This window comes from Phalaenopsis equestris, unplaced genomic scaffold (genome assembly GCF_001263595.1).
Source record: "Phalaenopsis equestris unplaced genomic scaffold, ASM126359v1 Scaffold000513, whole genome shotgun sequence".
NCBI classification, from domain to species: Eukaryota; Viridiplantae; Streptophyta; class Magnoliopsida; order Asparagales; family Orchidaceae; genus Phalaenopsis; species Phalaenopsis equestris.
Genome location: NW_018164953.1, coordinates 2,108,121 through 2,135,070, shown reverse-complemented (window position 1 = coordinate 2,135,070; position 26,950 = coordinate 2,108,121). Strand labels below are relative to the sequence as shown.

Genomic DNA, 26,950 nt, shown 5'->3' with positions numbered 1-26,950 from the left:
GACATTCATATTAATAATTTTATTTCACATCACTTAATTATGTTTTAGTTAATTATAATTAAATTTATATTGTTGTTATTTTAATTAAGAGTTTAAATCCTTAAATTTTATGTTTAATCCTTTGCAGTTAATACTAATATTAAATAATATTTATTTAAACTAATTAGTTTTGGAAAATGGAGCACTAACTTTTCTCTGCTTTCTCCTCTTTTGCACAATCATTAAACTCGACCTTCTTTAACCTTTTAAATCATTCAATTTTTTTTAATTAACATTTAAAATAGGGTATTACACATATAACATTTCAGAAATAGCTCATAAGTTTCTCATCATTGACATATTTGATCTTCCTTAGTGGTGACAACTTAAGAGGTAGATTGTATGTCTGAAAATCCTGAAATTGTCTTAGTTGGGTTGTCATGTGCCCAGTGTTAGCTCCTCATACTCATGGCTCTCTACGTCAATCAATGTCAGTTCTGCGATGCTCCTCTTAAGGTCTACAAGATTATATTTCTGATACCACATACTCAAATTTTGTATGAATGCCTATTACCTCAGACCAACTACATTTTAGGACAACGAATATTAGTTTTGTTAGAGTTTCTCTTATGGTCTTAGCTTAAATTACTAACATCTCTCTTTCGTCAGCTGGAAGCTGATACTCATATCCGACATTTTCATTCTTTCCTATGTCACTCCCCACTACTTCAACTACATGCTCTGTAAATGAGATCATACTTTTGTTTGGGCAATCTGTTGCAATATGCCTCAAAACATGGCACTTGAAACACTTTCTAGCTAGGACATGTTTGGGAATACTAGTGACTCATCTTTTTCTCTACTTTGTACGACTTTTTTCCTCTAGGCGGGTCAGTTTGGGTGCTCCATTGGGTATACTCTTATTGTCTGATCCGATGGCTGAACTCTATTTGAAGGGTGGTGTGGACTTGATACTACTGTGTTGTCTCTCCAACTTTCAGTCTAGGGTCGAGACGTCTTATAATGCCAAATAGAGTTATCACTATATCGCGTTGTTAATATATGATCTCAATCTCCTATATATTAAGATATGACATTCTTCTCAGGCTCTAGTTTATCCAACTTATCCATATAAACAACTTATCCTGATAATCTGTTGATCAACAACTTATCCTGATAAGTTATCCTGATAAGTTGGCTGAATCCTGATAAGTTGGCTGATTGTTTGGTTTGTGCGTTTGAAAAACAGTTGATTCTGGATAAATCACCATTTTGCCCCTATTTTCAATAAGCTGTTTAACTGTTTGGTTTATGCGTTTGGTAAACATCTGATTCATAGTTTTTTGTTGGATAAATGACCAATCTAGCACACAACTCTTGAGTCGTTTGCAACAAAATTGCAATGGTTAGGGCCCCTATACTCCCATTTACCTCATCCTAACCATCATCCTCCACAAACTTGTTCCAATACCAATGCCCTCTCCACACCCTTCCCATCTCCTCAACCGACTTGTTCGCCATCTCCAGCAAGAAGATGAACACAAACGCAGTCATCAACAAAATTCATCCCCTGAAGAAGATCCCCCATTTCATAATACACAACATCGACAGCAAGCTCTGCGCTATCAACCCACTAAACAAGAACCCTCACATCACCACTATCCTCTGCATCACACATCTTATCTCCACAGAAAACATCTCTGACACCAGCCATGGCAACGGTCCCCATGACCACCGAAATCCTGCTACATATGAACTCATAAACAATAACATCACCTTCGCATACTCACTCTTCAACACCCCCTGTCTCCAAGCTTCGCCGCCATGATTTCCCCCACTGCAGCCTGCAAAACCAACATTTGGATTCCACCGATGATGAAGAAAGTCCGCCGCCCAAACTTGTAGATAGCCGCCATGGAAATCAGGTTGCAGGCCGTAGCAGACTAGCAGTGAGTATCGTTATCAATGCTGATAGCAGGGAGACACTCTCCTCAAGCCCCACTGAACGGAACATCGTTGGAGCATAGTTTGTGAACATAGAAGCATAATAACACACCTCCTCACAATGTAAAGCATGGAACGCTGCTCCCTTGCCATCGCGAGCAACCCTATCCTCTTCGACGAGGTGCGGTGTGAGGGCCATTCCACGCTGCTAGCTTTCAACGATTGTCGCGATGCGCACTACCCCATCTCATCGACGAAGATCAAAGATCAAGAGGATCCAAACCAAGCATCTTCGCCGCGCTGTTAATCCTTGCTTCTCTCCTTCCCTCTCTCTCTCTCTCTTCTCCGAGTAATTTGTTTCCTTGTAGGCCGTAACAAGTTGATGCTTGTTAATTACTGGAAGATGGGTAGAGCGAAAGCCACCAGCAATTGGGGCTGGTAATTTCGTTGAACAATTCTGCGTCCTATTCCTCCCGCTTCCCTGGTCGACTTCGAACTTTTCAGTGAACGAGAGTTAGGGCAGAGGGAGCGAGGGCATAGGCGAACGTTGTCTTTAGCTCAAATGAAATACAGATCGCAGGGAGGACTCGCGATCCGTGTTTAATGTAAATGAAAACGCTGGTTTCAAATACCCATGTGAAACGTGCTTTTCAAACGGGCGGTGGCGTTTTTAAAAATGCTATCGCTATGAATAAACTGTCCCAAACGGGGCCTTCAATATAAGCTGGTTGAATTCAACTGAGTACTCATCTACTGAGAAATATTCCTGCTATAAGTGGTGAAATCTTGATAACACGTCTAGCTTTTAATGTGTTGGTAGATACTTGGACCGCGTCTCTCGTTTTATTTTAGACCAGGTAGTGATCCTAATTTTCTCCTAATGTTGAGGTAGACCTAGGAAGACTTGGGCTTATTGTATTAAAAATGATCTTAATTTACTAGAACTAAATGAAAATATGACACTAAATAGGATGCAATGGAGAAAAATGAAATGATTCATGTAGCCGACCCCATGTTGTGGGATTAAGGCTTTGTTGTTGTTGTTACTGACGTATAGGCTTCAAGTTTTTCCATTACAAATAATCATTCTTTCTTAAATTAATAGCGACTAGTTTGCTCTCTCTATCAGGTGGAACGTCCTTATACTCGAATACCGGTTCCACTGGCTAGAGTAACTCGAGGAACGCATCTAAGTCACACGATTGTTAAAATCTGGCAAGTCAATATTTACTCCAAAATTATGGCCTCTTTAACCAATTGTCAGGGTATTGGTTTTTTGTCACTGGAAACTGCTTGTTGGAAAGAATTCACTCTCTCTCAATTTGACAAGTCATTGTTGTGGTTATGGCGACTTCTTCAAGTTGTCTCCTCTCAAAGGCAATAAGTTTTTGTTGTAGTTGAAGAATTTCTGCTGCATATTCTCCATAATAAGCTATTGGACCTCTCATTGCAAATTTCTCCCAAGCGACATTATGCTCTTTCTCTTGATCAAGTTTTCAATGAGTATATGATTGCAAATTAAGGTTGGTTGGGTGGTAGGTGTCGGAGTGGAATTTTGCTGAATAAATGAGGATTGGATTTTGAAACATTAGAGTTGGAGCTAAGAATTGCGGTAGAAATGGTTTGGGTATGGTGGAGATTTTTTTTTAAAATTTTGGAAAGAAAGACAAATCCCTAAAAATTTAGGGTTTGCTGGACCTGATACCAAATGATACCGTTTTAGGGCTCCTAGAAGATGTTCAGGATGGAGATTTAGCGGGGTAGTGGTTGAGGAATGTTACAAGGAGGATGGAGGGGTTGATGATGTTAGGAAGGTGGTAGACTGCAAAATCTGTTGTTGGACAGTAGCATCAATGCGTTCGACGGCTGTCCGAAGTGTAAATAACTACAAGAACCACAAAACAACATTTTATGAGTTTCCTATTTTAGTTTTATTATCTTTTATTCCTCTTATTATGTCACATTTCTTTTCTTTTGGCATGTTGTAATTTTTGTAATTAACCTTGCCCTGGTCGTTTCTTATTATGTAAAGTGGAGAGTTGTAATTTGATAATTGAGAAATAAGAGAATACAATTTCTTCACCTTTCTTCACAATATCAAAGCATCAAGCTCGACGACATTAGGGCGGTGTGCTTCATCTGGTCTTCAGCTTATTTGGATGGCTCGCTTGGATTGCTGGTCTAGATAGCTCACCTGGATGAATCATGTGTCAGAGACTAGTAATTCTTCCCAAAAAAACCTTAGAACTCTCTCACTTTATCACAAATCACAAATCATAAACTTAGTGGCTATAACTTCAGTCAATGGTCCTAATCCGTGTTTATGTTTACTTACTGTAAAGGAAAAGAGGGACATCTTACAAGACAAGGCACAATTCTCGAGGTCATTGATCCTAACCATCGCTCATGGAAGATCCAGGATCAAATGGTCATTATATGGTTGATCAATTCTATGACCACAGAGATTGGAGCAAATTTCTTGCTTTATAAGACAATCAAGAGATTTGGGAAGTAACACATGGGCTTATTCTGATATAGAAAAACAATATAAAATTGTTTGAGATTGAGACAAATTTATGCGAGCTCTGACAATAAAAATTAATGATGAAGACCTTTAGATCTACTACTACTAAAATTATATTCCATATATTTAGTTTTAGATCTACTCAAATGAAGGCTTTTAGACTACAATGTAGACCTCCATAATTCAAGTTTTTCCTTAACTCTTTCTGTAGTCTTATTCACAAGAAAGATATCATGAGCGAAAAGCATACACCATAATACATCCTCTTGTAAATGTCCAGTAAGAGCATCCATAACTGAAGCAAAAAGATATGGACCTAAAGCTGATCTCTGATGTAATCCAAAAATAGGAAAATACTTGGTTAATCATCCTTTTTAAACTTAAATGTGGACCTAAGCACAAGTAACAACTCTAATATACATATCTTTAATGACTTAAATATAAGTCTGAAATAGTGGAAAAATATTAGAGGGCTTATTCTTATTGATACAAAGAGGGGTATAAATACCCATTACAGGACTTATGGGTAAGGAAATCAATAAAAACAGAATACAATAGGTAAGAAAAGAAATAATAATAAATATAGTAGACAGCTAATCTCTCTAATTAAGGTGACAAAATAAATAGAAATTTTTAAGATCTCTCATATAATTTATAACCCTCTAAATATAGAGTTATAATAAATATGGAATATAATCATCATTATTTGCGAGATCTTTTAACACCCCCCCTCAAGCTGGCATGAAGATGTCACTCATGGCAAGCTTGCTAGCTAGATTCTCGTGTTGCACTTTGAAAAGACATTTTGTTAGAATATCTGCTGTTTAGCTAGCAGTGGGTATGTAGGACATACATATCACACCATTATCTATCTTCTCCTTGATGAAATGTTTGTCAACTTCTACATGTTTTGTTCTATTATGTAGAACTGGATTATGAGCTATAGAGATTGCAGCCTTGTTGTGGCAGTAAACTTTAATAGGTGATGGTACTTGCTACCACACTTTGTTTTTTACTTTTCCAAGTAACTAGATTTCCGTCTACAAAGATACAATAACCTGATGTGGATTTTCTATCATTTACGTCTCCTGCCCAATCTGCATCTGTGTAGGTCTCTATTAAAAGATGTTCTCCCTTTTTGAACAATTCCTTTTCCAGGAGTTTATTTGAGATATCTTAAAATTTGGAATACAGCTTCGAAGTGAGTAGGTCAAGGTGAATGCATGAATTGACTCACAACATTTATTGCAAAGGCTATGTCTGGTCGAGTGTGAGCCAAATAGATTAGTTGCCCTACTAATCTTTGATAACGTTCTTTGTCCATTACCTCATTAGTTGCTGCTGTTTTCAATTTTATATTAGGTCCTATTGACGCATCTGCTGCCTTGCAACCAGTCATTCTTGTTTCTTTGAGTAAATCAAGTACATACTTGCTTTGATTGACAAAAATTCCCTCCTTGGATCTTGCAAACTCCATTTCGAGGAAATATTTCAGCTTTCCCAAGTCTTTAATATCAAATTCGGCTTCAAGTTTCCTGTTCAGGTTGCAAATCTCCAGAGGATCATCCCCTATCATGATTATGTCATCTACATACACAATCACAATGACTACTTTACCTTTGATGGAATGTTTAAAAAATAGAGTGTGATTAGCTTAGCTTTGAGAGAATCCATGTCTCTTGATAACATCACCAAAACGTTTAAACCAAGCTCTAGGAGATTGCATTAACCCATACAAGGACTTTTTTAATTTGCATACTTTACCTTTTTCAAAATTTTCTTCAAATTCGGGTGGCAGGTCCATATATACTTTTTCTCGCAATTCTCCATTTAAAAATGCATTTTTTACATCAAATTGATGAAGTGACCAGTTGAAGTTAACTGCAAGAGAAAGAAGTACTGTAATAGAGTTAATTTTAACAACAGGAGCAAAAGTCTCTTGGTAATCAATACCATGAGTTTGAGTAATTCCTTTTGCTACTAGTCTCGCTTTGTATCTCTCTACACTTACATCAGCTTTAAACTTCACCGTGAACACCCATTTACACCAAACCGTTTTCTTGTCTTTAGGTAGATCAATAACTGTCTGTGTTATTTCTTTTAAGAGCATTTATTTCTTCCATCACAACTAATTTCCAACTCGGTTCACCTAATGCTTCCTGAACAGTTCTTGGAACAAGTATGCCAGAAATCCTATACACAAATGCTCTATGATTTTTTGATAGTTTTTCATATGACAAGTATTGTGTGATAGGATGTTTCTTGCTTGTTCGGATTCCTTTTCTGAAAGCAATTGGAAGATCAAGATCTGAAGGAGTGAAAGTAGAGAGAATGTTACTCTGAGCTGTAGGGCCATTATTCAGCAAAGGTGATTGAACATTTGCTGATGGAATAATTGGGGCTATAGTAACTTTATGAAATTTCTTCCTAGTATAAACCTACAGCTCATGTTGAGGATTATGATCCGTTGGAAGTACTACTCCCCCTATCACTGATAAGGTATAATCTGACAAAATAGAATTAGTAGTGCCGACTCTAGTTTTCATATCATAATTAGTTAAAGAAATGAGTAAAGTTTTTCAAAAATTATTTTCTTCAACTAAGTTCTCCCCCTGAAGAAAAATATTTTGAAAAAACGGGTGATCCTCAATAAACTTGACATCCATGCTCTCAAAAAATTTCTTTTTTTCAGGATTAATGCATTTGTACCAACCTTTATTGGAAACATATCCAATAAAAACACATTTTTCAGCTTTGGGATCAAGTTTTGAGCGAAATACATTTGGGATATGCACATAGCAAACACATCCATAGAAGTTTAAAGAGAGATTAGTTGTTATCTTAGACGTGGAAAAACAATTTTTTAAGACTTGTAAATGTAGTTTAAATTTCAGAACTCGAGATGACATTATGTTTATTAAATAACAGGAGGTGAGGAGTGCATTCCCAAAGATATTTAGGGATAATCATGGAAAACATAAGTGCCCTGGTAACTTCGAGTAAATGCTTATTTTTTCTTTCTGCAATACTATTTTGTTGTGGTGTGTCACGACAAGTGGATTGATGCAGAATACTTTTTTCCAAAATAAATGTTCTCAAATATTTGTTGAAATATTCAGTCTCATTATCCGTTTTTAGAATAAAAATTTTTGTTTGAAATTGATTTTTAATCATGTGAAAAAAATCTTTGAATCATTGTTCAAGACTTCTTTTCCAATAAAAACATCCAACAAACTCGTGTGTGATCATCAATAAATGTTACAAACTATGTTTTTCCAGAAAGTGTGTTAACTTTGAATGAGCCCCAAACATCACTATGCACTAAATAAAATGGTTTTGAAACATAATATGGTTTTATTGGAAACGAAACGCGATGACTTTTAGATAAATTGCATGCTTCACAATGAAGTTTTGAACAATCAATACTTTTAAATAGTTTAAGAAATAAAAATTTGAGATGTGGAAAGCTAGACCCTAATATTTTATGCCATAACATAACTTGATCATAGTCGAAGCTTGAAATAGTACTACCTAATCCATGAGTTGTTTTATTCGCAGAATTGGTTCCATCATAGTAGTACAACCAATTTATTTCTCTAGCAGTTTCTATCATCTTCCCCGAGTTCCGGACCTGAAAAACATAATTGGAAGGAGAGAAAAAAATGGAATAATCAGAATCTTTAGACAATTTGCGTACAGAAAGAAGATTACATGTAAGTTTTGGAACATGTAAAACAGATTTCAAAGAAATTTTTTTCTGAAATTTTAATATTTTCTTTTCCTGCAATAGGTGAAAAACTGTCATCAACAATTCTGATTTTTTCGGAACCGGAACATGGATAATATGAATCAAATAATCGAGAACAATTTGTCATATGATCAGAGGCTCCTGAATCAATGATTCAAGGAGTGGTACTTCCTAAAAAGGCCAAAGGATTACTACCTGCTTGTGCTATAGAACCAATAGGCGCATTAGATGATGAACAAGATTTCAACAGTTTAAGAAGATGACTTAATTGCTCTTTACTAAGTGGAGATGACTCAATCTCATTTGCGGCTATGTTCACCAGATTTTTTTCCCTTACAATTAGGTGGTTTACCATGCAATTTCCAGCATTTTTCGAGAGTATGACGTGACTTTCCACAGTAGTCACAGTGCAGGTTGTTTTTGTCTTCTACATGCTGGTTGTGAGAAGTTTTCCTGCTTACTTTAGCTTCAGGAATTGCCAGCGCCGATCCTTCCACGGATTCGGTTGAGCCTGCAGTCTTTTTTCCCAACATCACATGTCTCCAACTCTCTTCTCTCCTTACCACCGCAAAAACTTCACCAATTGGAGGCAGGAGATTTCTTCCAATTATTCGGCCACGGACCTCATCATATTTAATGTTTAGACCTGCAAGAAATTTAAAGATTCGACCAATATCCACCTTCTTCTTGTACTGGTTGTCTTTATCACTTGATTTCCATTCATGATCGTTGAATAAGTTCAGGTCCTGCCAAATTCGCTTAAGAGAATTGAAATATTTTGTCACAGAATTCTCACCTTGGCAAATTTCCCCCAGTCGTAAGGCCAACTCATACACTTGAGATTGATTTTCAAGATCAGAGTACATTTCTGTAACATTGTCCCATAATTCCCTGGCTGTAGAGTAACACAGATAATCTACACTTATCTCTTTAGTCATAGAATTGACCAACCATGTTATTACCATTGAGTTTTTTGCATCCCAAATGATATAAGTTATGTTATTTACGTCAAACTGTTTATTATCACCTATGATATAACCAATCTTTCCTCTTCCTCGGAGATACATGCGAATAGATTGTGACCATCGAAGAAAATTATCATAATTTAGTCAGATTGTAGTGATTTAAATGGGGTGATTTTCAGAGGTATTTCTTTGAGGTTCGGACTGAGATGACTGAAGAGACTGGTTTGTCCTCAACGTGACTTCAGACATTTTAAAGATGGAGGACGTGAATTTACTCGAGCCCGCCGAAGAAAAATTACCGCCTTCGGTAGAATTACCGAGCGGTACAGAGTGTCGAACATACACGCGATCGAGCGGTACAGGGCGTCGAACAGACAAGCGAAGCAGACACTCGATCGAGAGGTACAGGGCGTCGAACATCAAGCGGTACAAAGGATCGAGCGACAAGAGAGGATCACATCGGGCGTCGAACAGTTCCACGAGATGGATCGAGTGGACGTATCTCTGAGATCGAACAGGGCCAAGGATTCAGATCCTACATGTCTCTGATACCATGAAAAAATAGTGAAAAAATATTAGAGGGCTTATTTTTATTGATACAAAGAGGGGTATAAATACTAATTGCAGGACTTATTGGTAAGAAAAACAATAAAAACAGAATACAGTAGGTAAGGAAAGAAATAATAATAAATATAATAGACAGTTATTCTCTCTAATTAAATAGAAAAAATAAATAGAGCTTTCTAAGATCCTCATATAATTTATAACCCTCTAAATATAGAGTTATAATAAATATGGAATATAATCATCATTATTAAAATTACTTGGTTAATCATCCTTTTTAGACTTAAATATGGACCTAAACACAAGCAACAACTCTAATATACATATCTTTAATGACTTAAATATAAGTCATATCAACATCTTTCCTTTTTAGAACTACCCAAAGAACATCTATTGGAACCTTATCGTAAGCTTTTTCTATATCAATAAAAATCATATGATAAAAATCATATGTAAATCATATGTAAATCCTCCTTACTCTCTCTTTACTTCTCCATCAAACCTCTAAATGAAAGTATAGCTTTCACAGAGAGATAAAGGATGAGCACACATAAACTAGTGAACATTCTCCCACTTAACAATGAGAGTATTTATGGTTAGAAATGCCAATTTACATTTTAAACTTGTTACGGGATATCTTTTGTAGGTTTAGCTAAATTCTATTTTGATATTTAGAAGTTGCTCACCATGTGAGAGTACAGGCAATTCCGGAATTATATATAGATGCTCACTTCAAATAATTACATTGTTATAGTGTTTTTGGGTTAACTATGCAGTATTTGCAGGAATTTTTATGGTACTCAGGTTCGGGGAGTTGTCTACGGGAGCAAACAAATCAGTGTGGGAGAGAAGGGTGGGAATGCATATCTTACAGTTTTTGACTCAGGCAGCACTTACTCGTTCTTTCCGCATGAAATATATTCCAATCTTATTAACTCCGTATGTTTTTCGATAATCCATTTCACATTTTACATTGTCTTTTAATTTTGAGTTTAATGCTGAAGTTCTTTAGTTTGGCAGTTAGATTATCACTCTTATGGTCTCATACCAGATAGCTCAGACCCGTTGCTGCCTGTATGTTGGCGAGATAGCTCTCCAAGGTAATTTCTAATGAAGAAGTGGTCCTTTTTTTTGTGGCTCTGGCTAGCAATTAAATGGATTTGTGTATTTTATATTTCTTCCCAAGTCATCGTTTTTTTCCTTGGAACCAATTATGAACTTAGTAAACTAGCCAGCGTAAAGCAGTGCTTAGTTTTTTTATTAGAGGAACACTTCCAGCCTTTATATACAATAATTTGTCATTCAAGTGAAAACATATGTATGCAATTTGTAACCAACTTAGGTCCCCACAGGATTTGTCATTTACCTAGTTTCTTGTTTTATATCATTGTTTGAGAATCAAATTGGTTTTGTCCCTGACAGATGTACAGCGTAGGCGATTTTTATGCTGAGGCAATCCAGAAAAAAAGTAATATAAATAAAGGATCTTCTTATGTTTTTAATTTATCTTGAGAAGCCTTATGATTTTTGATCATGAGAATTGATTTGTATGGAGAAACAAAGAAGTTTGTTAAATGTATGCTGAAGTTATTGAAGTTATTTATGATGAAAGATTTACTTGTATTACAAGTATTTTTGGTGTAACCACATAGTCTCGAATAATGTTAGGGTTACTTCAAAGATTAATATTAAGTTTGTATCTCTCATTTTTTTTATGTTATGGAGATGCTTGTGGAGGATATTAAAAATTTGTTACCTTAGCGAATGTGTTTTATAGGTATATTTTCTTAATGTAGTGTCTGCTGACATAACTCGAAGTTAAAATAATTGAAAAATTGTTTCAAAGATAAAATACATATGATTAGTGATATAAAAATGAAATATATCACATGTAATGCAATTTTTGATGTTGCAATGTTATAATTATTGGCCAATACCATTGATACCGTAGTTGACCTAAACAACAATAGGAACACAAATATTGTTACTGAAAAGGGCAATAGTCGGTTATAACCGCACACACTTCACAAGGAAATACAACAACAAACAAGCAATTACAACTAAATGTATCCAAATGTGGTGGTTGGTTTGATGATTGAACTACAGGAGGAAGGTGACGAGGTGATGGATGGCTGTAGGAGGAAGGGGAAGTTACAAGGGACTGCAATGGGGAAAGGTGGTGCTTGGTTGGCTGAAAGATAGCAAGCACGGGCTGGTTGGAGGGCTGGAACAACAACAAATATCCAGGGCGGCGACTGCTAGTGGGAATGGCGACGACAACAACGGGGAATGCGTGGGACTACAGGACAACAAAAGGAGGGGTGTCCCTGGGCTGCGGTAGTGAGGGGGATAGTTGGACAGTGAAGATGGGCGGTCGGAATGGATGGTAGCGAGGTGGGAGGTTGCTGGAAGGGATGACAACAGGTGGTGGTGGTGGCTAGTGGTTGGAGTTGTAGGATGACAACATGGTTATTGTTTGGTGGTTCTGACAGAGAAGGAAAGGCGGCGACGATAGCGAAGTGAGGAATACAGCGGATGGAAAAGTCAAAGATTAAATTTCGTGAGAACGACTTAGTCAGACATCACTCGATCCCTTGGAAGGAGCTGATCACCTCAGATGAGCTATAATTGGAGCACCACCTTTCTTTGGATACAACCCTAGAAGAGGAAATCTGAACACCGACGACTATCCTGACATACAAAATCCAAAATTGCCCTGTAAATACGAATAATAACAAATTTATAGACTTAGGGTAGATATTAGTAGACCCCACTCCAATTAGGAGGTAAAACCATGTAAAGTGTCAATCTACCGCACTCGTCCTGCAGGAATTCACAGTATTGTAGTAGATATCGCAGAAACGTCTCTTCGGGAAGTTCCATTCGTGATACTATAGTAGGGGGACAATATCCACGTCAGTCTTCCAGGGTTGGGGGAGCTTCGACCTCAAGATAACTGATATGTTGCAAGTGCTCTATAAGTTAAGCCAATAGACGTTGACATTCCAAAGTACATTCTGATAGAATAACTGTTCATCCATTCTTGGGCACAACATGAGCTAGAGTTGCATATCAACGTAGATTCTCACGAATCAAATCCCAAGCAAGTAAATCTATTATCTGCTTCTTTTATTTGTCGTACTCGACTGTATGCATCTAATAAATAAGTATGTCAGGAGGAATCAACTCTGGAACAATATTTAGGGCAGTTTGGGCCACACTGAAGTATAACCACTCAGTAGGAGCCTCTTCTTCTTCCCTAAAAAGACTTGTAGCCCACTATAGGATTTTCCTTTCTCCGAAGATCCTAAGGTGATTTTCAACGCCGTGGTTCATCTATTCTGTTTGATTATCTGTCAATTGGGACACTGCTGAATTGACTTTAATATCCAAACGATTTCCTATTGTCTTCCAAAAGAAGCTCAAAATTTTATCATCTCTGAATGCTGGATCTCCCTTTGTACCAATTCCTCGTGGTCCTTTTGGACATCCAATGCTAGTCCGACTGTTGCTCTCAACTCCCGCAAAAAATGTTGTTTGAGGCACCAAAACCTTATACTCTGTATAAATGTCAATTACCTCAGACTCACTACCTTCTAAAACAACTGCTGCAAATTCAACTGCAGTCGCTCTCTTGAGGCCAATTCGAATAGTTGGTGCCCCTTCCTCTTCAGCTGGAATTTGAGATTCCTCTTTGAAATCTTTATATTCTTTTGAATCACTGTTTACTTCTTCAAATGTCCCCTGATTAGTGGTTGTACAGTCTGATTAAATTTGTCCAAATTTGCGGCACTTGACGTATTTTTTTGCTGGAATTGATTTCGGAATGCGGATTGGTTCCACGTTTTTAGTACTTTGAATCAATTTCTCCTCAGGCGGTAGCTTGGTTGGTCCCCTTGGTGTACTTTTGTTGTTTGATCTTGGGGAAGGTATGACGGTCATCCGGTGTTGTTGTCTCTCCACTTTTGACGCTATGATATGCAGATTCTGTTCATAATGAACTGATAGGTACTAACACTGCATCTCCATTTCATCTTAGACTAGATAGTGACCCTTTTCTTTCTTGCTGGCGTAGTGCTTCATAAATTTTCACCAAAACAATTCATTTTTCCTTAACTTGCTGACAACTATTTTCACTATTCTTTTTGGTGCAATGTCCTGGTATTCAAAGTAAAATTTCACAGTTTGGAGTCACTCAATGAACTCATTCGGACCTTAGTGACCGTTAAAACATGGTAAATATACCCTTCAAATTATCAGCTTCTCAGATATTTCAGGTCAAATCTACGAGGTTGAGGTTCTTCATCACTAGAATCCACATGGTGGAAGATATTCACTATATTCCTTCGATCTAACAAGTCACTGTTGTTGCTACGAGTGACTCGCTGGATTACCTCCTTTTGAAAGCGACAAGCCTCAATTGCAGTTGGAGGATTTTCTGCTGCATATCTTCCCTAAAAGGTTCTTGGACATCTTTTTGTGAGTTTCTCATAAATGACAGTGATATTTCCCTCTGATTAGGTGCCCAATAATTGTCTCTTCGGTCGCGAGGTTAGGGTTTGGGTAGATTGAATAGGCTCTGTAAGGTGGGAAAGAAAAATTTTGTGGTGGAAATAGGGTTTGGTATGGATGGATGCTAGAAATCCTCAGATAAGACTAGAGTTAGATTAGCTTTGACATCAAATGATACCAGAGTTAACTCAAACAGTAATAGAAACACAAATATTTTTACTGAAAATGGAAATGGTTGGTTACAACCACACACACTTGCCAAGGAAATGCAACAACAAACCAAACAAACACAACTAAGGGTGTGTTTGTTTCGGGCGTGGCTATAGAAAAGCTTTGTTGAAAAACTGCTGTTGAAAATTTGCTGTTCAGAAGTCAGTGTGTCAGAAGCAACTGGTCTGCTTGAAGAACACAATTCTGAAAGTGCAGTCTGTTGACTAATGATTGTAATACTCATCAGTATGTAAACACAGTTTTTTTTTGAAAAGCACAGTTCTGTTTAAAAATCACAGTTTTGAAAGTGCTGCATAAGGAATAAATCTAATGTTAATTTATCAAGTTATTATCACTCATAACACCATAAATGAATTTAAGGAGAAACACTAACCAAATTTTATGGCCTCAAAATATTCATACAAACATAAGATCAACATAAGCTACGTCTCCACCAAAAAAGATAAGTTTGCTTACAAAAAAAAACCTATAGTAGTACAGTTTGTCCTCCAAAATGCATAAACATCAACAAAACAGATACAACATTAACAACAATAAAAACAATGTTACAATTATAAAACCAAACAAAAGCAAGATATTCACAAGAAATACCAAGTTTTTGAGATCATTTTTCCACTGTATCATCAAATGCATTTATCTTTTCACCACCTCGCTTTTGTAGTGCATCCCTTGGTTCATTAATCCATTGAAAAAAATTGCAATCTCTATTCGTTAAATTTTTGGGATATCTATAAAACTTTCGGCCAACATTAGCTTTTTTTTGTGTCTTGAATACAACGCATAATAGGTTGCAATCACAAAATACTAGTCGATGTTTGGTCCCATTGGAGCTTCTCAAGCTGCTTGAGCTCATTTTTGATATAGTGATCCTGTAAATTAATGATTAGCACATAATAATGTGAGAAAAAAAAATACGTAAAAAGGAATGGAAATGAAGCAACTAATATTGTAACAAATCTGTATATAGATATCAAACACCTAAACATTTATTTTTGTATGCATCAGCATGTGCCTGATAAGTAACAGCCTCCAGACTCTAAAATAAGAAAGAAAAACTGGGCAGGGGAAATATGGCAATCCAAAGCATCCTCGTGAGCCAAATTAGATTCACAATAAATGAAATTGTTCACTTATTACGAAAGAAAAACCAGAAAGTAATGAGTCTCTTATTATAAAATAAGAGAAAGAAATTGATATTTATAGTTACAATGCCTTCGGAGTGGTAGCATGTATGTAAAAACTGAAGTCTAGGTGTTAGATATGTAAAAACCCAGAAATTGAGTTGTATATCAACAATTTTGTTCCACTGTGGACACAACTTTCAGCCTTTTCTACCACTTAGCCATTACAAACCTGAAATAAGAAGAATCCAATAGAGACAGATCCATTGTCTACAAGCAATTAACTTCACATCCAAGTATCAACACAATGCAATTTGGGGAGAATTGTCACAGAAACCACAAGCGATCCTTCATAATTCATAGTTGTTTATATCAGAAAAAAACGCAGTCACAAAATATCAATCGTCAAGGACATACTGCAAGCCTTTAATCTTCATGTGGTAAAATGCCCAACTATAATTCAAAAAAACAACGCTGTTAAAACAAATCAAGTGCACCTTTAAAATGGCCTCACAACATATTACAAGTAAAGAAACGATTGACTAGAGTTTCAAATAAGAATTTCATTCCATTATATCCTCGGTCTCACTGCCTAAATCTCCTTCAGGCTAAATATAAACTAGTCCTCAATGTCAACACATTCAAGATATGCAATTTTTTGTGCAGGTTCTTAGATACCACACAATTCAGCCCATTCAAGATATGAAATTTTTCGGGCAGTTACTTACATACCATACAATTCTTCTGTATTTAGATATCAAACACCTAAACCTTTATATATGTATGCATAACCTGATCATTGATAAACAAAAATGCTTCATGAAACGGGTTTCAGAAAAAAATAGTTGCTAAGAACTATAAGTGATTATATAGCCACCTTATTTTTACAAGATTTCAACATATCACTATGCCACTCATTACTCATGTATCAATTTACCAATAGATATGTAAATGCATAAGAATTGTTTAGTATGTCTGCAAATTTCCGAAAACATAAATCTTTCTAGAGAGTAATTTGGCAGCAGGATATGATTTGCATTCTTAACGACTTCAAATAAAGAGAAGTTACTATAAGTTTAAAATGATTCTTTGATTCAAAACTTAAATTGTTATACCTCTCATTGCAAGCCACTCATAATAGAAATTGATTTCTAGAATAAACATCAATGCTTCAATAGCCACATGGTTCAAACTCGTAGATGCTTGCACACTGCACAATTGTTCTGCAAGTAAATGCCCCGAAATTGTAAATACCCATAGTTCTTCTAATGTATTTTTGGGGATTTACTTACATACCACACAATTCTTCTGTATTTAGATATCAAACACCCAAACCTTTATATTTATATGCATAACACTGAAACCTTTATATTGTATGCATGGCAGTTCTTGGATTAACAACCCGAATATTTTTGTAGAACTGTATATATGAATAATAATGCAAAGAAAAATCACGCATCTTTTGCCAGTTTCAACTATAATTTCAAATAGGCTATCTGGTTGCTATAGTATTACTCTTTCCTAAAACCTTTATTTATTCATATGAGACAAACCAAGTTTTGCCTCCAAAGCATTCTAAAACTCCGACTAGAAAACTGAGAGATGCCTCACAATCATTTAAGATTGTTACTAACTTACAGATGATGATGTTTTCTAGCCTGATCAACAGAATGGTGATCCAAAAACTATTCAATTCATTCAAAAGATTGATGCTTCCTCTAAATTTTAGGCCAAAAACAACTCAATTCATGCCAAGGTTAAAAAAAGATGAAGAATTTCATACATTCCATTAAGGAATTAAAGCATAAATAGATGTTAGACCTTGGAAACAAATTTATTAAGGAGCTTTGCCAAACATTTAGCATTTTTTCTTAAACATGTAAACACATTGACTTGACTTGTTAAGATAAGAAGCTTCAATTTACGAAATCCAGCAGCTGAATGTTTCACTTGTGGCGTTCTAAATTGGGGACATTAATTTTAGTCCATAGTGGCTTGCGGAATTACAAAGAATTTATTATTATTTTGTAACCGTAACCTATGAATTGAACTACAACTTTCGTGTTACAGTAGGCGGAAAAAATTGCATGAAATTCGGCTGGTGGCAACAAGAGTGTGATAGTGGTGTGAGGGGATTTTTTTTTTTTGCTGCAGATTTCCTATATATGGAGCAATACTTATGAGAAGATCAAGATGCATACCTTTTTTTTTCTTCGCAGGTCGAGATCAGCGGGTGTAAAGGCTTGTAGAGTAGCGTTCCGCTGCAGCAAGAAACGTCGAGCCATCTTCTCGGTACTTTGACTAGCTAGAAAAGTTAAGAGAGGGATAGAGCGTTACAGAGATGGAGATAGGAAGAGCATCCGTCCCGCTGAATCAGGACCCTACGGAGAAGGAGAACTTACCAGCGGGAAATCGAGGAGAAGGAGCTTGCGAGCGCAAAATGTAGCGAACTAGCAAGGTGCTATGTATTTGGGTTTGCGAGCGAGGCGAGAGGCTTGAAAGGTAGAATCACGATCCCACAACTCTGTTTATTCACGAATGGCAGATAACACCATGGGTTTTGAGTTCCCGCTGGTACAGTAATTCCAAATAGCGGTTCAACACTGGTCTACCTAAACACACGATTCAAACACCTCGAAATGCAGTTGGGTTGAAAACACAGTTTTAAAAGCTCAAACACCCTAAATGTATCCAAAGTCGGTGGTTGGTTTGCTAAATGTATCCAAAGGTGGTGGTGGTTGGTTTGCTGAAAACACAGGTGGATTCAAGAGGAAGGTGACAAGGCAATGGATGGCTGTAGGAGGAAGGCTTAGTTGCGAGCGACTGCAATGGGGAAATGTGAGGTTGACCAACTAACAAACATTAAGCAGGGGATGGTTGGAGGATTGGAACATCAACAAACATCGAGGAGCGTTGTTCTGGGTTGCAGTAGTGAGTAAGAATGACGACGACAAAGATGAGGAATGCATGTGACTGCAGGGCAGTAAAGGGAGGGCTTCCTCGAGGACGCGGTAGTGTGTGGGATGGTTGGACAAGTGAAGGCGTGCTCTTGGAATGAATGACAGCAAGGTGGAACGTGGCTGGAAGGGATATTAGCAGGTGGATGGGGCGGTGGTTAGCAGTTGGATTTGTCGGACAACAATGGTTGTTGTCCGGTGGTTCAGGCAGCAAGGAAAGGTGGCAGAGGCCATAAAGGGAGGAATGTAGAGGATAGAAAAGTCAGAGATAAAATAACATTGCGAGAACGAGCTATATCCAGAGCACCACCCAATTCCTTGGAAGGAGATCACCACATCAGACGAGCTACAACCGGAGCACCACATGCCTTTGGATACAACTCTAGAAGGGGAAAACCTGGACATCAATAGCCGTTATGATGGACACAATCTAAAACTACCCTTAAAACATGAAAAACAACATATTTATGGACTTTTTTAAGGTGTGTAGTTGATACCGCGGAAATGTCTCTACGAAAAGTTCCATTCACGGTGCTGTAGCAGGGAGGATTCCTTCTGGGTCCACCACAAGATGATAACTATTAAATAACATAGTATATTGAATCTATTATGTAGAAGAAAGGGGAAAGGATGGTATAAATGTTGTAGCAATGATTGTTTTGTTAAAATTATGAAATGCCTAAGTGGTATCGTGGGATTTTGAAGTTAAATTTCAGAAAATTGCAGTTAAGGCATCTATGTTTTATAAATCTGAATGTTGGATGATAATGAACTCACTTATCTATGAATTGTGCTTGATAGGAATGATTACGCTAACATGTATATAACAAAATTAAGGTCAATCAATAATTGCATGATATTGTGGGAATAATATCCATTAATTATATGGACAAGTAGAATATAAGCTGTTTGGATGTGTATAATGAGAGGGTTGGAGTTGTATTAATTAGGAGTGGAAAATTGACACTTAGGAGTATGAAAAAAAATTTGGTTGACAATGCAAAATGATTTACACAATAGATTTGCCATGCAACAATCATTTGTAAGAAATCAAGGATGAAGATTCATAAATCATACTTTAAATAGTTGAGATAATGCTAGTGATAATGGTGTCAATGACTTGTTTATCTTGTTTAATAAAATTTTACCTATTTCTGGTTTTTCTAAGTTGAGGTTGAGGAACTGACTATGAAGTGCGGACATATGTACAAGAACATGGATATGACAATATGACATAATTGAAAAAGTTACGATATAACACGCTATGAAGATGATTTTATATATAATAAATTATTGATATGAAATATATAATTTTCTACTATTCTCTATTGCATATATCACAGGATAAAGCATAGTATTATAAAAGAAACTTTCTCTAGATAGTAAATTAAACATTAGTAATAGTAATAAAGTGCTTCTTCACATAAGCATTCATTAATCATTCTAAATTGTCAAAAATTTCACCGGTAGCATTGTTTCTTTCAAAATGTACAAAATGCTTCAAAAATATAAATACCCTTGTCATCTTCATTATCATCAAACAAAGCATGAATATATGAGCATCACTAATGGGGGAAAACACACTCAATGCTCGATTTATCATTAGTACTAGCTCCCATGCTCTCTTTTATAACACCTTTTCTTTATCTAGAAAAATATATAAAAAAAAAGTTTCCAAAAGTCACGACGGGGCTGCAGTTTCGACTTCTACCTCAACAATTGAAGTGCTTTAAAGTTTATAGCATGGGTTTGTCTTCAAGCAGAGACATGAGTTCAACTTTGGATTTAGAAAACTAAGGGCTTCAAAGATTGCTTCGAGCATTGGCTTTGAAGATGGCATGTGTTAGCTTTGAAATTGGTTATGGGATGGAATTAGTTCAACTTCAGATAGAAACATGAATTTGGCTTCAACTTAAGAAGGCCAAGGCTTGAAAATGGCTGTGTCCGCATATGTTATTGCTGTATTGGGCAAGTGTTAGAACCTAATTTCTTACTGAAATTTTTTTGACACAATTTGTGAAGTGTCAAATTGATACTGGAGTGAATCAAAACCATAATAGGGAAAGGGAATATTATTAATCAAAAGCAAATAAGGGTTACAATTAAGGACACTTGGAACTAACAAAGATATAAAACGACTCAACTAGGGCTGAGAATGAAAATGATGGGTTGTGTTAAAGGGAGGAATAACAACTAAAGCAGTGGGGCTCTGGTCAGAAGGGGAGAGGTGGCAGCCAACAGGCGAGAGGCTGGAAGGGGGCGACAACAAGCTGGAGAGGGGTGGCAGCAAGCAGGAGGGGCATCAGAAGGGGCAGTAACAAGCAGGTTGGGTACTGGAAGGGGCAACAACAAGCAGGAGATGGGCTAGAAGGGAAGGAAGCAAATAGGTGAGGGGAGGAAGCAACCAGGAGAGGGAAGGATACACACCACCTTGAGACGAGTTACAAACAGGGTACTTTTTGCCGCAGATACAACAATGGGAAGGGAAAAGGGATGTCGACAACTGTCCTGGCAGAAATCTGAAAACAAAATCTGACCTAAAACACAACAAATAACTCATTTATAGTCATAAGATAAAGAGGAGTGGGCCCCACTCAAAATAAGAGGGAAACCCATGCTTGGAAGGATCAGTTGGTCCTTCCCCTGCCTGGACCGAACTAGTCCTAGGCTCCGCGACAATTGCTATGTGACAGGGGCAGTGACACTCTTTGATAGTCTATATAGGTTGGGAGAACATCAATCTCATCTGTCGAAGCTTTTGTTTACTTATAGTACAGAGTCAAATCAATCACGTTGAAGGTAGCCGAGAAGTTGTAATCCCTGACAAATCAATCTTATAGATGTTGTCATTCAACTTCTTGAAAATTCAAAACGATCTATTTGCTCTGAGCTTTAGTTTCTCGAAAAATCCCATGAGAAATATCTCTTTCTTCAAACACAAGATCTTCATGAAATGTCACCTTCTTCCTGTTTTATTGGCTTGTGCTTGGTACTTATGGTTTTTCTTGCTGATTTTGTCACGGTCCGACCCGGGGATTAGAATTAATCAAGAAGTGATTGATGGTCGGACGGTGAAAAATAATTCTCTATCATTCTATTTATAAAACTAACACATTAATATTAAAGAATTCATGAAAGAACCACTAAAGAAAGCAATTAAAATTAACAGGTAGAAATCTATATCTTTTCAATTGTTGGTTTTGCCTCTTGTACACAATAACTCATCTTCTACCATTTAAAACTTCAAAACTTAAAAAAAAAAAATTTAAAACAACATAATGCATTATCTAAAGATAACCCATGAGTAATCACACTTCTAAACTACAGTAATCCAAGAAAAATAAATAATATACGTACTGGTCTTTTATATCTCTATTATAGATCTTTTACTATGCTAATCTTTCAGATGAAATCTTTGAATATACTAATACATGCATCAATGACTTTTTTTAGATGAAAATACTTTAAATTTCTATGTGCTTTAACTTTAACTTTATAATTTTTACATATATATATCTGTCTCTTTGAGGATCACCATTAACAAATCCTAACACATGCTTTTCTTATATTATCTCGTCGACGTAGCAATTAATGATCTAAACATTCTAATTGTCTAGGGGTAGAAAGACATTTTCTTGTCCCTAGTCGATATTATCCTGTCGACACAACAGTTAGCAATTTAAACATCACAATTGTCTGAGATGATAAACTTTGTCTACTTGTTCTGACCAATATTATTTCTTTGGCACAACAATTAGTGATCTAACCATCACAATTATCTGGGGTGGTAGAGAAACCTCTACGCATGTGGGTACACTAGCGCCCCCTGCTTGTACTATTAGGAGGTGAACTTTTCCTCTGAATATGCACATACAAACATTCATATATAAACTATTTCATTTTTTCATATCATGTATTTTTTTCTTATGAAGTACTTTACCTCTATTTACTGATGAATAAATACAAACTTACTATATCTATAAGTTATGAAATCATGTGACATATGCATCTTTACTAAAATTATTAGAGGTTAAACAATAATATGACATAATTTTATCATGCAATAAGCTAAGATGTATATCCCTGCGAAAATCATGCAATAATCTAATATCTTCTTAAATGAAATTGTTATGCAACTATATTCAACATATTTATCCATTTTTTTTGACAATATAAATAATCTATTATTAAACTAGGGCATACATGAAATCAAACATACAATTTGAAATAACGATAGTTGTTGGAATTTAGAAATATAATTGCTCATCTCAATTATTAGGAAACCTCTTTATTAACATAGTCCTCTTGTTTACCTCAATTATTAAAAGGCTTCCTTGCTAGTTTTACCAGTTTATTGCCACAAAATTAAGATCCTAAAATATTTTCAAAATAAACATTACGTTTGGTATTTACATATCTTCTAAGTTGAATGACATGAAGTAGAATTATAGAATTTACCTCACTTCTTTTAGCAAGACCAAATATATTTTAATATCAAAACTCTATTGCTCTTCCCAATTCAAATCATTAGTTTCGACTCATAATAAATAATATCCACATAATGACAATTAAAATACTAATATAAGAAAATTAAAAGAGATTTAAATCTTACCCGTATCTTCACTGTTGTCAATCTTCCTGTCTCCAAACCAAATCAAATTCATTCTTCTTTACTATTAATATCTTAGTACACAACATATATTAAATTCATTAATTAAAATAATAAAACTTAATATATTAAAATTCATTATTTAAAATAACTTTTTTCCTTGACAAATCCCTTAGCCTCTGAAGCTCGAAGGAGAGCCTTCCTGCACGAACACAACTCAAGAAGTCGCTCCTTCTCACATGAAGGCTCGCCTCCCTCTCTTCTCCCTCACACATGTGGCATCGAAACTCCTTCCGCAAGCGACGATGCTCTTATCGTCCCGCACGCCACATCTCCTTCAAACTCTTTTTCGTCTTTGGCTTCTGGACTTAACCTTCCTCCTTTCAACAAAGCTGCATCCCTATTTTTTTCTCTGCTTCTCTTCTAACAATGACTAGGGCATAGGCTTCCTTCTCACAGAACAATATCAAACCTAAGCTCGAGATGCTCCTTCCTTCGGCAAGGGTTGGTCTTCTCGCTCGGCTTCGTTTCTCACAGGTAAATCTTCCTCTTCTCGTTTTACTGTTGCTTCTTCTCATTCGTTGCTTTTATCTCTCACCTAAATTTGTCTCGTTTGATTCAAATGGATATACGACTCTTTAAGTTGTAACAAAAGGATACTTCTATTCGATTATTAACATATTTTCATTTATAATTTTTTTAGGTATTACAGATTTCCTTTCCCACCTCTTCGTGTAACCTCTGAATCTCCTGTACTCTCGCCTCAACATCCTTTCTAACCTCCGCCGTGGGGAGGACTGGCACTAGCTCAAGCGGAGTAAGCGAGTTGTGTCTATGCATAATTTGAAAAGGCGTGCGACTCGTACTCTACCTTATGGACCCATTGCAAGCAAATTCGGCTTGAGCAAGGATTAGTTCCCACACTTTGATGCTCTTTCCTATGAAAAATCTCAAGAGATTTCCCAGGCTCATGCTTACGCCTTTCGTCTGATGATCTGTCTGCGAATGAACTGTTGAGCTGAATTATACTTTAATACCAAGATTCTCCCATAAGGTTCTTCAGAAGTGACTTAGGAACTTGACGTCCCTATCAGATATAATGGTCTTGGGTATTTCATGCAGCCACACGATCTCCCTGAAGTATAAATCATCGATATGGGATGCATCTTGTGTGTTGTGGCACAACACGAAATGAGCTATCTCCGAGAACTTGTCAGCCACGACCATCATTGAATCCTTTTTCCGTTACTTCCATAGAAGACCCACCACAAAATCCATACTGACGTCTATCCAAGGGGCATCTGGTACCGGTAACGACGTATACAACCCTATATTTTGCCCTCGGGACTTGGCTAAGTAGCAAACTCTGTATTGTCAAATGTATCGCTCCACATTTCTCGTCAGGCATGGCCAAAAAAAGTGTTCCCTCACTAGCGCAAGGGTCTTGTCTTTACCAAAATGACTTGCTAGTCCCCTACTGTGACTCTCCTGGATGATGCTTCCCTCAACAAACATCTGGGCACACACAACTTGCTCCGTGGAACATATAACTTTAATCTTGGTGGTATGGCCTTGTGATCCTCTTCTAACACTCCTAAATTTTCTTGATATCCTCATTTGCAATGTGTGAATCTTTCATGACCTCAAATCCTGCAACTTTGATCTGCATAAAAGTGATAAAAAAATGGCGGTGACTTAAAACATCTGATACCCGATTTTGACTTTTTGCTTTGTGCTTAAGAACGAATTGGAATGATGCCCAAAACTCAACCCATGAACATGCTTGTCTTTCAGATTGCTCTGACTATTCATGAGACTCAATGCCTCGTGATCTGTGAAAAAGGTGAACTTGTTTGTCAATAGGTAGTGGCTTCAGTGGTGGAGGGCTCTCACAATGACATATAACTTCATGTTGTATGTCAAATGCTTTCTCATGAGCTCATTCAATTTCTCACTAAAGAAGGCTATGGGGCTCCCTCCTTATCTCAGTAGTACTCTGATTCTGACATTTGAGGCGTTTCAATTCACCTCGAACATCTGATTGAAGTTTAGTAGTGCTAATACTCATGGCTGAGCCATCTTCTTTTTCAGAGTATTGAAATTGGACTGAGCTGCTTCCATTTGCTGGAACTTTTTCCTTTTCAAAAGTTCTATCAGGGGAGTGGTGATGGTGCTAATTCTATTATGAACCTTATATAGAATGATGCTAACCCTAAAGACTATCTTAACTCAGTGAAGGATTATGGGGCGTCTAGCTCACGTTGGCCTCAATCTTTGTAGGATCCCTTTGAATGTTTTCACTAGACACAATATAGCCCAAAAAACATATCTGTATTGTTAGGAAGCGACGTTTCTTTTGGTGGACATATAGTTTCTCTGATTGCAAAACCTCGAAGACCGTCCTAGGTTTTGCAAGTGCTCCTCCTTGAATCTATTTTTTTATAAGAATATCAACGAAGTACACCACTATGAACTTCCTGATGTGAGCTCAGAACACTTGATTCATCAATATCATGAACGTGTTGAGCGCATTGTACAACCGCCCGAAAGGTACGACTGTTCACTTGTATAATCCATCCCGAGTATTGAAAACAGTCTTCCACTCGTCCTCTGGTCTCACACTGATCTGATGATATCTGCTACATAAGTCAACCTTAGAAACGATAACGGCTTAATGCAACGGATCCAAGAGGTCATTCAAACGAGGTATATGGAATCTGCATTTGATGGTGATTTTATTGATAACTCGACTATCAATGCACATCCTTCATAATTCATTATTCTTAGGCACCATCAAGGTGTGGAGACCACACGGGATGTTATTCTCTCATCAAGCCTCTCACAATGAGATCCTATACCTATTACTGTAATTCCCCGTACTTTGTTGGTCTCATCTATAGGGAGGCTTGTTTGAAAACACACTTGAAGGGATGAGATCTATGGCATGCTAAATGTCCCTCAATGGTGGAAACTCCTCTGGAGAGCTATCAACCATCGCATTTTGAAAGCCATCTAGCAGTGGCTGTATATGCTATTATGGTATCTCAATTTTCTCCTCAGTTCTCTTTAACATGACTAAAGCCATTGTCACTGGACCCTTTTGTACGAAATGCATAAAGGAGGCTCGTTGGACTATCCTCTCCTCTGTGAAGTCTACTCCTCTCGAGTCCCTGATGAGCAAAAAAACTATGCATCTTTCATTCTTTTTGAACGAATAAGTGTCTTGAATCCGTCGTGCTTGGCGTTGCAGTTGAACTGCCACATCCTCCTCAATAAAATATGGCAAGTGTCCATGGGTATCACGCCTCACCTCGCTTACTTATGTATCTGGTCTCAAATAAAAGCTCAACGAAGCACAATTGGTCTACACATCTCATTTCTCTTTTTCATCCAACTAAGGGAATAGGGTTGAGGATACTTTTGTGTGGCCAAATTCAGTTTCTTTTCCATCAGAGTGGACATGGCATTCTCATAGCTTTCACCGCCAATAATTAGGCTATAGACCTTCCCTTTCACAGTGCACTGTCGGTCAACTTTTTTTCGATTAGATTAGATTTATTTGAAAAATATGATATATGAAAATAATTTTTGAGATTTAATTTAAATATAAAAGATATATAGTTTGGGTTTTGAAAGTAGTGTGTTTTAGTTTTTTTAAAAATGAGACCAAATGGATCTCATTCGTCCAATAGTTTGCATAATCGTGCCTGATACCGTGAATACTACACCCTCCCGAAAGATAAGTGTAGACCTCGGCGATAGACCCAATCCTGCAAATTAAGAGATTTGTGACATC

General features: G+C 36.8%; 1 protein-coding gene across 2 annotated transcripts in view; it reads left to right on the top strand.

The window, feature by feature from the left end:
• LOC110028511 (aspartyl protease APCB1) overlaps positions 1 to 26,950 on the top strand; it is a 44,456-nt gene that overhangs the window by 9,273 nt on the left and 8,233 nt on the right. Inside the window, exons 5-7 of one of the 2 annotated variants that reach the window (XM_020730393.1) lie at positions 10,510 to 10,663; positions 10,745 to 10,824; positions 17,808 to 17,938. In XM_020730393.1, the coding sequence (XP_020586052.1) occupies positions 10,510 to 10,663; positions 10,745 to 10,824; positions 17,808 to 17,889 (316 nt within the window). In that variant the 3' untranslated portion in view covers positions 17,890 to 17,938. Of the gene's footprint in view, positions 1 to 10,509; positions 10,664 to 10,744; positions 10,825 to 17,807; positions 17,939 to 26,950 lie in introns of those variants that run through there. The other variant, XM_020730391.1, reaches the window with a different exon arrangement.